The sequence below is a fragment of the Rhinoraja longicauda genome, chromosome 1 (genome assembly GCF_053455715.1).
Source record: "Rhinoraja longicauda isolate Sanriku21f chromosome 1, sRhiLon1.1, whole genome shotgun sequence".
In the NCBI taxonomy this organism is placed as follows: Eukaryota; Metazoa; Chordata; class Chondrichthyes; order Rajiformes; family Arhynchobatidae; genus Rhinoraja; species Rhinoraja longicauda.
The window spans coordinates 37,134,390-37,147,886 of NC_135953.1; the positions used below are offsets into that span (position 1 = coordinate 37,134,390).

General features: G+C 45.0%; 1 protein-coding gene across 2 annotated transcripts in view; it reads left to right on the plus strand.

The window, feature by feature from the left end:
- ube2r2 (ubiquitin-conjugating enzyme E2R 2) overlaps positions 1-13,497 on the plus strand; it is an 86,481-nt gene that overhangs the window by 23,386 nt on the left and 49,598 nt on the right. Inside the window, exon 2 of one of the 2 annotated variants that reach the window (XM_078430844.1) lies at positions 7,457-7,606. The exons of the other annotated variant lie outside the window; for it this stretch is intronic. Coding sequence (XP_078286970.1) covers positions 7,457-7,606 — 150 coding nt within the window. The remainder of the gene's footprint in view (positions 1-7,456; positions 7,607-13,497) is intronic. 2 annotated transcript variants of the gene reach the window in all.

Consider the following 13,497-nt stretch of genomic DNA (forward strand, 5'->3'; position numbering starts at 1 on the left):
AGCAATTTTGAAGGAAAGAAAATGTATTTGTTAGAGCACGTTAAATCTTTGGGGACATCCTAAGTGACTTATCAGCCAGTTGAAAGTGATTTGTAATCATTTGCAACAGTCAATTATGCAATGCAAAGATCCCACAAACTAAGTATGTAAATAATTTGAGTCTGTCCCTTGAGAGATACAGTCGATTAAGCCATTGAAGCCATCTCTTCAAATAATGTCATGGTATATTTTACCTAGGAAGGTGGGAGATTAACTTAATCACTGATACAAAGGATGGAGTTTTAAAAACAGTGTAGCTATTTCTCAACTGTGCATTGAGGTTGTGTAGGAAGGAACTGCAGATGCTGGTTTACACCGAAGATAGACACAAAATGCTGCACCAACTCAGCGGGACAGGCAGCATGTCCCGCTGAATTACTCCAACATTTTGTGTGCATTGAGGTTTGTACCTGTAATGACATGCGTGTTGTGATTGCCTTGATGCCCGAATTATTAGTGTTTGCGACAGTAACACTATGAAACTGCTGGCAGCATTTGTAGTAACTTCCAGAAGTTCAAAAGTTGCTGTAGGTAACCCACTGCTGTTTACAGTCCCTTTATTTTTGCCTCCTTCAGTGGCCTTAGCAGAATCTTTTAAAGTATTTGCAGCAGAGTATAATGTTTTTACAATTAAACTAGTTAATATGAGGCGTAAATAAGATGCTATTGTTGGATTAAATAATAATTATTGCTCAGGAAAATCTCCTGTCTTGAAGAAACTAATTAAGTTTGAGAATTATAATTCCCTCAAGTCAGCATTTTAACACTTGACCAAGATACAAGGTCTGCAACAATGAGCTTTGGTAAAGTTTTTACCCTTCCCTGGCTGTCATGTATGTCAGCAATTCCTACTACTTCAGTGCTTTCACCAGTATGGGTTTTACAGATTTAGCCGGGCTTTGTTAAGTTCAGATATAGTTTGTTTTGAATGTTATGTCTCTTGATTCACTTTCAAATATTGAAAATCAAGTATTAACAATCAATATTTCTACTTTTTTGAAGTTGGCCTTTTCATTAAGCTTGTCAAGACTTCTGCATAACAATCTTAATTTGATTGCTTTTATAGTAGGAATGGTGGAAATTTCAGAAACTTTGAGTGTCTTTCTTTTAAGTCTTTAATTTTGCTGCTTCAATTTTACTGTTTTGTTTCACAAGCTCTGGCAGTGTAGCCTTTTAAACCACATGTGGCATTTTTCTTGCCCGAACCAACTTTCAGATAGCATATGATTCCCTCCACAGGAATAGCAGACTTTTAAAAAAATGTTTGATTTGCTTTGGGGTAGCGTGTTATTCCACTTATTCCAAGTGTAGGACTCACTTGTAAGTCCTGCATGTTTTTTTGTTGATTCTACTATTGGTGATTTTTTTTTGTCTTCTCATAGGTTAGATTTGCCTCTAACAATTGCCTCAGAATCTGATCCTCTTTCAATTCGCAATTCTAATCTGTCGCTTTGCATCTGAGAGTATGTCATCATATTTGCAGTCTTGTGATAATGTCCTTAATTTGGTTACAGACTCGGGTATAGTTTTGTTTGGGTTTCTTAACTGTAAACTAAACTTAACAGCAAATCCAAGCAAGAATGTGCTAAAGTGATTATTTAGCGAATTTACCAATTGGTTACATTTTTTGTTGCTTCGTTTCTTGGGGGTTGGTGTGTTTTACATTAAACTGTATATAGTATAATATGGTTAAACCACTCTAATTAGGATAGACCTGTGTTTATTTTTGATAATGTCTGCAGAAAAGCAAAGCATTATTGTTTCTCTACATTCCTATCTACTTTGTGAGTCAAATGATGTTGTCAAGTTGATGTTAGCCACTTTTTTACGTTCTGAAAACTTCAGCAGTTATAAGCTTGGTCTTCCAACCCTTCATAAGACAACCCACTCGATCCAAGTATTAAAGTAAATCTCTGAACTGCTTTCAACACATTAACATTCCGGGCAAAACTTGCATGTTATATCACCAACGATCTACAAAACTGACGTGTAACTTCCTAACCATCTGATTTCAAACCCTTTGCAGTAAACATTCTATTTGCTTTCCTTATTGCTATGCTGGCATCTTAGGCTTCTGTGAATCTGTGAAAGGAGAGAGACTTCTCCATCCCAGAGCTTAGCATTCCCTACTACATTGAAGTAATTGCCAATGCCTGTACTTCCTTGGAAGGCTTAGGACGTATGGCATATCCCCAACAACTCTCACCAACTTCTACAGATGCGCCATAGAAAGCATTTTATCGGGGTGCATTGCAACATGGTTTGGGGCCAGCTCCATCCAAGACCACAAGAAATTGCATAGAATTGCAGACGCAGCCCAGACCATTACACAAACCAACCTCCCATTGATTCCATATACATCTCCCGCTGCCTCAGCAAGGCCACCAGCATAATCAAGGATGAGTCGCTCCCTCTTCTTTCTTCTTCCATCAGGCAAGAGGTATAGAAGTGTGAAAACGCACACCTCCAGATTCAGGGACTGTTTTGTTCCCAGCTGTTATCAGGCAACTGAACCATCCTATCAACAACTAGAGAGCATTCCTGAGGTATTGTCTACCTCATTGGAGACCCTCAGACTATCTTTAATCGGACTTTACTGGACTTTATCTTGCACTAAATCTTATTCGAAAAAATCCAAAAATCCAAAATAGCTTTATTTGTCATTCGTTCAGAACGAGATTACTTAGCCAGCAGTACAAAAACACAAGACACAACCCCAACACAAACATCCATCACAGTGATTCCAAACACCCCCTCACTGTGATGGAGGCCAAAAACTTCCCCTCTCTCTTCCCCCATGCCCCTCCCACGTACAGACAATTCGACCCCTACCGAGGCGACCGACCCGCACAGCCCCCGCAAGGAGATGGAAAGTCCACGCGGCCGAGCCGCACCGGGCGATGGAAAGTCCCGCGGCCGCGCCGGGCGCTGTTCAGTCCCGCGGCCGCGCCACACCGGGCGACGGAAGGCCCCGCGGCCGAGCCGCACCGGGCACTGTTCAGTCCCGCGGCCGCGCCGCACCGGGCGATGGAAGGCCTCGCGGCCGAGCCGCATCGGGCACTGTTCAGTCCCGTCGCCGCACCGGGCGATGGAAGGCCCCACCGCCGAGCCGCACCGGGCGATAGAGGGCCCCGCGGCCGCACCGGGCGCTGTTCAGTCCTGTGGCCGCGCTGCACCGGGCGATGGAAGGCCCCGCGGCCGAGCCGCACCGGGCACTGTTCAGTCCCATGGCCGAGCCGCACCGGGCGATGGAAGGCCCCGAGGAAGAGACCTAAAAAAAGAAACCCCCCCCCCCCCCACATAAACCCCCCCCCCCACACATACACACCCCCCCCCCCCCACACATACACAACCAAAACAAAACACCCCAACACCAACACACAAACAAAAAAGGACAAAGGACAAACAGACTGCCAGCGAGCCGCAGCCGTTAGGCACCGCCACACGTGACCAATTCCCTTTATCATGTATCTAGTTTGGCTTGATTGTAAAAATGTATTGTCTTTCCGCTGACTGGTTACCATGCAACAAAAGCTTTTCACTGTACCTCAGTACAGGTGACAATAAACTAAACTAAAGTAAGGTATTTTGTTTTTCCAAAGTGAACAGTTTCACATTTTCCAGATTATAACCCCTGCCATATAAATGATGAAGGTTAAAGCTCCAGCAGTGAATTCAACAGCACACAAGTCATTACATCTTCCCAAAAACAAATAGACATTACGTGCTATGTCCTTTTCTCTGAACGGCCTGCCAGCCAATCTTCTAACATGCCATGTATTACCACCAACACCGTGACCTTTGATTTCCCGTACAACCTTTATTTGCGACTTCTTATTAAATGTTAATGAATAGAATGACAGAGGGTACATAGAACATATGTACCCTTATACATCCACATACATATTTCCCTGGGAGTGTGCCGTTCTCACTGCAGTGGAGGAAGGGCATGATTAAGCTGGAGAGTCATACAGCATGAAAACAGGCCCTTCAGCTCAACTTGCCCACACCGACCAACATGTGCCATCTACACTACTCTCACCTGCCTGCATTTGTCCCAGATCCCTCTAAACCTATCCTATACATGTATCTGTCTAAATGTTTCTTAAACATAGCGATAGTACCTGCCTCAACTATCTGCTCCGGCAGCTCGTTCCATACACCCACCGCCCTCTGTGTAAAAATGTTACCTCTCAGGTTCTTATTAAATCTTTTCCCCCGTCACTTTAAACCCATGTCCTCTGGTTCTTGATTCCCCCACTCTGGGCATTTTTTCGTTCTACTACTCTCATGATTTTGTGCACCTCTGTAAGATCACCCCTCGTCCTCCTGCACTTCAATGAATAGTGTCTTAGCCTGCTCAACCCCTCCCTATAGCTCAGGGCCTCGAGTCTTGGCCACATCCTCGTAAATATTCTCTACACGCTTGTGTGGGCAAGTTGAGCCAAAGGGCCTGTTTCCACACTGTATGACTCTATGACTCTAAGAAGGCAATGTTTTTACCAGCATGAAACATAGAAAATAGGTGCAGGAGGAGGCCATTTGGCCCTTCGAGCCAGCACCGCCGTTCATTGTGATCATGGCTGATCATCCACAATCAGTAACCTGTGCCTGCCTTCTCCCCACATTTCTTGATTCCCCTAGCCGCTAAAGCTCTATCTAACTCTCTTTTAAATTCATCCAGTGAATTGGCCTCCACTGCCCTCTGTGGCAGAGAATTCCACAAATTCACTCGACACTCTGAGCAGGAGGGAGATGGTCGGACTGATGATCCACTGATCCTTCCCTTCCGTCCCTTCAACCCACGGCGTCCTCGAGTCCCTGCTCCTAGTATATTATATTCCTAAAACTCATATATATATATATATATATATATATATATATATATATATATATATATATATATATATATATATCTATATATCTATCTGAGATTTGGTTATGGAAATACAGCCAAGACGATAATGCCACAATTTTAGCACCAACTTAATCACCATTGTCCTGGCAACGCTTTACAACAGGTTTCATTCAAATTGTTGTTATATTTTTAAAGTTTGAGATTTTAAAGTTAGAAAATGACCTTTTAAATTGGTTTCTTACCATGTTCAGCATGTGACGTCACAATGGGACCCTCACGGGTGCAGGCCGATGAGCCCCCCCCGGAGATCCAGCAGGAGGACCGCCGCCCATCCTGGCATGCCTCGCATCTGACCTTCCTCCCGTGGTGCAGTGCGGTGCCAGAGAGTCTAACAAAATGGCTGTCACTGCCACTCGCCTCCGCTGTCCCCCTCGCCCGCTCACGGCCCCGGGAGACACTCCCCGCCTGGCACACGCACGCACGCACACACAGGCCACTCTCGTCCTCCTCCCGCTCCAACATCTTGTGCCCGCCGCCGCGTTGACTGCCAGGAGGTGTAGTCGCCGATCCTGCCCCTTCCCCTTTTCTCTCCCCCCTTGCATGCCCCCGACCCTGGAGGAATTTTATGCGGGGTTGCCGGGCCCGCAGGGGAGATTTGGGCCCGCAGTAGGGGGAGGGTTGACATTTTGTCTTCAGCTCCGGCGCGTGCGCAGTTGAGGCATGTTACCATTTTGTCTGCAGCTCCGACCTCCCGCTCGGCGCCCGATTGGTCCGGGTCCCCACATTGGCTCGAATGATTGGCTCCGACCTCCCGCTCAACGCCTGATTGGTCCGACTCCCCAAGTCGGCTCGAATGATTGGTTCCGACCCGCTCGACGCCCGATTGGTCCTGGTCCAACGTAGGGGGCAGCAGTTTCTTCCCGCTCAAAGCAACTGCCGTCGCAGTCGACCACACGCTGCTGCTGAATGAGGGCAAGGTCTCCAGGATCTCAGAGAGGATTTTCAACGATAAAAAACCAAGAAGGTCTAACAAGATGGCCATCACTGTCACCGCCGTCGACGATCAGCCCTGCCTCTCCACTCTCTGTTGTTTCCCGCAGCTCGCCGATGAACAATGCTGAACGCACGGGCCAGGACCTGGGGGACGCTCCCCACCCGCAAACGGGTGCTCGCATCGGTAGGATTGATGGGCCTGAGCCCGCGAGCCGGTGGATCGCCAACGGGTCCGCGCCTCGGCAGTAGGGGCCCGTTGATGTTAAGAGGGGATGGGGTGGGTGAGTGGGGAGAAAAAAAATCCATTTAAAAAAACTTTAAAAAACCCGTTTGCTTCACAGAGCAGACGTTTTAAAAAAGCCGTTTTAAAAAAAAGTTAACAAACCCGAAGAACAGACATTTCTATTAAAATAAAACCCGTTCGAAGGACCCGTGTGCAGCTCGGAGACATTTCCATTAAAAAAAAAACGTTAAAAAGCACCGTGTGCAGCTCGGAGGGGGGGGGGGGGGGGGGGGAAGGAGGAGGAAGGGGGGATGGAGTGGGTGATAGGGGTGGGATGGTGCGTGGAGGGAGGGGGGGCGTGGAGTGGGGGGGGGGGATGGGGGCATGGAGTGGTTGAGGGAGGGGGGATGGAGTGGGTGGGGTGTTGGACTGGGTGAGTGGGGGAAAGTGGGTGGAGGGGTGGTGGGGGAGGGAGGATGGAGTAGGTAAGGGCGGGGGGGATGGAGTGGGTGAGTGGGGAGGGAGGGGGGATGGAGTGGGTGAGGGATGGAGTGGGTGAGTGGGGGGGAAACGGGGGAGGGGGGTGAAGTGGGGGGGTGGAAGGGCGAATGGAGTGGGTGAGTTGGATGGAGTGCCGGAGAGCCCCTAAGAGTGAGGTGAGGAGGGGGCGACAAGGGGAGTTGAGGGGGGGATAGTGGGTGGGGGGGGAGAGGGGGTGAAAAGGGGCATGGGGGGGAGGGGAAGGGGGGAGAGTGGGGGAGGGGAGGGTGCTACACCAATGCAGGAGAGCTTTGGGGCCAACGGATGGATGCCGGATCCGCGCGTGCGCGGTTTGGGGATGGTTGCCATTTTGTGTTCATCTCCGGCGCGTCCGCAGTTGGGGGAGGGTTGCCATGTTCTCTTCAGCTCCGGCGCGAGGGCGGTTGGGGGAGGGTTGCCATTTTGTGTTCAGCTCCGACCACACGCTCGACGCCCGATTGGTCCGGTTCCCATGTGTGGGGAGCGCCGGTGCTCCCAGCTCTGATTGGTCTCCGGCGCGTCCTGATTTGCTCCTGCCGCTCACCCCCACGTGGGGTCCATTGATTGGCTACAACCTCTCGCTCGATGCCCAATTGGCCCGAATCCCCACGTCGGGTCGAATAATTGGCTCCGACCTCCCGCTCGACCCCCAATTGGTCCGGGTGCCACGTGAGGGGAGCGGTTTCTTCCCACTCAAAGCAACTGCCGTCGCAGTGGAGCTGATGCTGCTGCTGAATGAGGGCACATTCTCGAGGATCTCCAAGAGAGGATTTTACCCATAAAAAAACAAAACCATTCCAGATAGTTTTTATTTTATTTTAAAGAAAAAAACGGCATTTATTTCAAAGAACAAACGTGATTTTTCCCGTATCACGATGGGAACCCAACGAGGAATAGGCATCGAGTTGGATGGAAAAAATGGGCGGCGCTACCCATTCGCTGTCGCCGATCAGCGCTGCACGCACAGGGCACAGGTAGGTGGCTTTTGCCGCCAACGGGTCCGCGGATCGTTAGGGTTGCTGTGCACGCGGTTGTTGCTCTGCGCCTCCGCAGTTGGGGCCCGTTTATGTTGAGAGGGGTGGGGGAGGGTTGGGGAGGGTTGGGGTGGGGGGGGAGGGGGGGAGTGGAAGGGGAGGGGGGTGGGGGTGGATGGCGAGTGGGTGTGGTGGGGAGGGGACAGAGGTGGAGGGGGGCGTGTGGGGAGGGGAGGGGGATAGGGGGTGGGGAGGTGTGGGGGTGGGGAGGAGAGGGGGGGAGGGGAGAGGGGAGTAGGGGTGGGGTAGGGGGAAGGGGAGGGGTGAGTGGGGGGAGAAGGGAGATTGAGTGGGGGGGTTGAGGGTGCTAGACCAATACCACAGGGCCGAGGCGAGTGGCACCCTTTCCCCTTCCTTGTCCCCCCCCTTACCCGCCCACGGCCCCAGCCCCGGTAGACACTCCCTGCCCAGACACCCATTTTTGGAAAAGACCTCGGATCCATCTCTACCTCTTTATTTTACATAGTATATTTATTTCATTGAGATTTTTAATTTTTTTTAAAAAAAGTAATTTATTTTAAAGAAGAAATGCATTTTCCCAAGTCAAAATGGAAACCCTACGAGGAATGTGCCCAACGGGTCCACTTGGTCTAGTCCTTTCTATAATCCATGCAGACAACAACAATGCCCTACCCTCATTGATCGCCGTAGTGTCCTTGGGTCACGAGTGAGAAAGGAACCTTGCAGGCTAAAAAAGAAAAGGATATAGGTGTAGACAACCCCATTCGTGAAGTTCCCAAAGAAGATTAAATTCATATTGTATGGGAATCAGAAAAATATCCTGAATAATACTCGATGGCAAGTAGTATCTCCTGCTCTCCTCACAAGGTTTTCTTTTCCGATTAGGCAAGTAATCTATACATGAACCAGGGCCTGAATATGAGCTTAGGGTAAGAGCTACCTGACAGTTATTAAACACATGGGTAACATATAGAGTTAAGTCTGTCTCATAAATCTTTTATTCCTACTGGATAAAATGTCAGAAAGAATCCTGAGGTATTTTCAATCATTGTCAAAGAGACAGAACGGGAATATTGAAGAGTGCTGTGTGGTGATATTAGGTTACAGAAACTGTATGGCTAAAGTGCTGGATAAAATTAAACTAGTTGGGCAGCATCTTTGGAAAGCGAAATGACCATTGCTTCAGGTCTGCAAACCCTCATCAGAACAGGTCGTGGCCAACACCTTTTTCCATTCGGACTTGCTATCGGCCTGCAGATTGATCAGTATCTGCGATCAGAAATTTACTCTGTGAGACAAACCCTGATGGTGACTTCCTTTTTGTGTGGCTGCGTCACTATCTTTAGAACTTGGGTGTGCAAGCCACCTCTTGTTACTGCATGTTGATCTTCTACCTGACCCTCAAATGGTGTAAGCTGGTCTCATTGATGTGGCACATTCCACTCAGATGAATTGTGCTTCACAACCTGTCAATTGCAGATAAGTTTTTGCAGAAAAACATCTTTAATCGTACATCAGTCAACAGATGGCACCAGGACACCACCGACTTTATACTACCTGGAAAGCCCTGAACCGCCTCCACACTGGAGTGGGATATTGCGGACTCAACCTGAAGAAGTGGGGCATCTTGGACTCTGACAAATGCAACTATGGAGAGGTGCAGACAATGGCCCACCCACTGACTTGTGGCGGAGAGGCATCCACTGCGGACGACCTCTGCAGAGGCACAGATGTGGCACTGGCTGTGGCAAAGCGATGGCAGAACGTCGTCTGACACACGAGCGTAGCAAAGTCAAGTAGTGATATGCTATGATGAACTCGTGAGAAAAAGGAGACAAATCCTCTTGATTAGTTCCCTGAATAGACTTTCAAAGGGAGAAAAAAAAGGATGACAAATGCCAATGAGCCTAGCACCGATCCTCTAAGACACACCACTAGTCACAGGTGTCTAGTGTGAAAAATAACCTTCCACCACCATGTTTCCTCCTATTAAGAAAACTGTATCCAGTTACCTAGCTCTCACCGGATCCCATGCGATCAAACTTACAGAGCAACCTACCATGCGAAACCTTATTAAAGGCCTTATTGAAGTCCATATAGACTAGACCTAGGTTTTCCAACTGGAGGTGGACTTCCTCAAGGAAACCATCATAAAGTTAGAAAGGGATTATAATTATAAAAACAGACAACATTTTTATTCAGTGATTAAAGTGGTGAACGTGGGGGGTGGGGGGGTGTTCAGAAAATAATGTCCCATTGAATTGGAGAGCAGATGATCAGGTTTTACTTTTACTAGTATAGAACATTTTTTATTATTTGTAGCTTTGAAATTGCATAAATCTTCCAGAGAGAAACAGGCTCTTTAGCCCAACTTATCCATGCTAACCAAGATGTCTATGTGGCATGTAACCTAGATTCATCATTTTTGACATTGCAAATGCTTTTTAGAATGAATATCATCAATTTTCTCCAAACTATATACATGCATATACCCTCTACTGCCAGGGACCATTGATTGCCTGCACCTTGCAGTCTTCACTCCAATGCTGACCTCATTCTTTTTTTTTTCTTCTTCTTACCTGATCACCAAGGTGCAGAGCAGCGTAGAGCGCTGCTGATCATTTCCCAGCCTAAATGAGTGGATAGACTGATATAATACCTTTTTGAGATATGGTGAGAATGTGTTCCAGGCTTCTTCACTGTTAGTGCTAGCTGAACTGAATGTTTGTGATTCAGAACCCATCTTGCTGACCTAAACCCCACTGAACCTTCCTGTATTTTTCCCTTTTGGGATTTTTTTTGAGGTGTGTGTGAATTTGTGTTATGCTGTGCAATGCTGCCTTGGTTCAGCACTTTATCCAGGTCATGGTGATTTGCTTCATATTATTGCATGTGAATAACATGTTTGAAATTGTTACATTTGTAGTTATGGTCAAATATGAATAAAATCCTTCGTGTTCAGGTCGGGTGCAGGCCAATTGTGGTTGGGTCAAGTTTGGGCTCAGTTATCACTTTAGACCTGACCAAATCTCCATTGTGAATAAATATTATTCAGGACTTTTCATTAATAAATCTATGAAAACAACTTAAAGTGCAAATGCTTTTAGCATTTTGTTATTTTAATTGTCTTTAATTATTATTTAAAGAGCTTGAAAACCTTTGCTTTTGCAAATTTATCTTAATTTCTGTTTTCCAGCTATAGATTATTCATGTACACCATTAACAATAGTGGTGCCTGCATGAGCCATTAGGTTTCCTAGAGTTTCTTTGCATGTGTTTATAGATCTATTTATAATGATCATTATGTGGATGTTGACTGTAAGGCCAATTCTTGTATTCCTGTGAACAAATCAGCAATGACTTTTGGGAATCTCTGAGCCAGGACCACTTAACGTGGAGGATGAGAATTCTAGATGACATTAAGAATGTTGAGTCCATTCATCTGGAATATACAAACACTATGAGTAGCAGAAGGATCACACTATCTCACAAACTGTCCGTGTCAGGCACATCTCGTCAAATTAAAAGTTTAGAGATTCACATGGAAACAGGCCCTGCGGACCCATGTATCACCCATTCACACTAGTTCTATATTATGCCACTTTCTCATCCACTCCCTACCACACAATTTATAGAGGCCAATCCTTGGAAACTGCCAATTCCCACATTGGCCTCATTGGTCATCTCCAAACCCACAAAACTGGAGTGGAAAGAAATCATCCTTGATCCTAAGTAGCAGTTTTTAAAAGGGGATTGTGGATCAATGAATTTGCATTTGTTGGTCACTCAACCATTTCGTTTTAAGGCCAACTGTTCTAATTGAGCAATTATAAACCAATTCCAAGAATTTGCACTGAGTAGCTTTTGCATGCTGCCTTGCACAACAAAGCCCAGGTCTGGAGTATAAATAATTTTAGTTAGGAAAAGAACATTTGCAGATATAGATTTTTTTCTAAGTGAGAGCAGAGGTTGACAAACATCAGCATCTATTAGTCAACCTTATTCATACTCCGTTCAGTTGAAAAATACTTGGAGGTTGTAACAAATCATATCAGTAAACCAGCTTAATTTTATTTGGCAAATTTAGTGTAGGTACACAAACCACATTCTCAGTTTATAAATGCAAGAAATGTAAAAGATAAAACAAAAATGCTTTGTTTAAAAGTACTTTAGTGTACCTTCTATCCAAATGAGTGGTGACTCAGTACAATTTTGAAACCAGTGAAAGCAATAGATTGATCAAAATGAATAATTAATGCCAGTTGCCTTCTTATCACAAGATCACCCTTGTAGATTGGTGCATGTGGACAGGTCAGTTATCTGTTTCCATTTTGGGTTAATGATGACTTCAAATGATCACTAATTAGACATGAAATTGAAGATGAACGTTGCATTCATTTTCACTGCTAAAGCCTGTAGAAAGGATTTTGGAATAAAAAGCTTTTTAACAGTAATAACAATTAAAAATATTGTATTACTTATGCAATAAGCAAATCATGGTGATACAGCATAGAGGTAGAAAATCTAATCCTTCAGAAAGTGAAACTGAGAAGAAAATTATCCGATTTACAGCTTCCTTGGTTTAAACAAACACAGAGAAAGTCCAAAACACCTTGTTTCTGGCTGCCATATCAAAAGCACTTCAAGGTTAAATACCTTGAACTCGATAATGACAACAGAACATTATTTTAAATATTTTAGATTTACTGCATAACATTCAGATAAACCATATTGCTCTAAATATAACAACAGCTGCATTTTATATAGTGACTGAGATTATCTCAGTAGATGGATGATGCTCTTACATGGATAGTTGAAATGGATAAAATATATTAACACAGTCTGGAGTTGAAGCTAACGGCAGATTTGAAATGTGAACCTGTGATCAAAACCGTTCTGCTGATTCTCTTTTCTATCTCTTATCTTGACATTGTTGTATTACAGTTCCAAGTACTGTCCAAATCTTGTAATGTTGCAAACACCATTACTAATTTCTTGGTTAGTACCAGGATAGCCTTTTGCTTCATGCACTCTAACTATATTAATACTTAGGGCTTTTATGAAAGGGTACTAAAATGTGAACATACACTTGCAGTATTTTGCTTTTGTACTAAAATGTTTATGTACTTCAAGCAATTCAGTAATGATAAATGAAAGGTAAAATTCCCTCTGCTATTGACAGCATTGCAACATTTACACTCTTTATTTTATTAATACATGTCTTCACAATAAATCCCTCAAATGTGGCCACTTTACAATGACAGATCAAAACACAAAAGTGTTGCTCAATTGTTTTGCCTGGTTGTAAAGTGTCACTCATGCCACAGCACAATGCAATTTTGGTTAGAACATCTAAGAGTGACTAATGAATCGAAGCACAATAGCCTTTGTGTATCGAACAAGAAGGGTTTAACTCTGAATTTCAATGAAGAACAGGTTAAATCCCATGCTGGTGCCATACAATTTTACTTTGGAAAATTAAGGAAAAGCAATAACTCAAAATCTGATATTCAATGACCTAATATCTAACTTTTTATTTAAGCCACTGTTTGATATTTCGTTACTTATAATTGTGTCTGGCATATAAATTAATGTAACAAACAAGATGCGGTACAGCAACAAAATAGCATAGTAACAGCAATATTACAGTTCATTTGGAATGGTGAACAAAGGCAAACTCAAATTGCCTGAGGTTATTATTATCAGCACATCTCATCAGAAGTTGCATTTCTACTTTTTTGCTCTCTGTTCATATTAATTACTTGTAGTTAATGTGTACCGCTAATTAACAAATGCTTCGAATAGTAGTAATGTTTTGCCTTCAACTGTCCAAGAGTCATAGAGTACGGGAACAGACCTGTTGGCCCAAC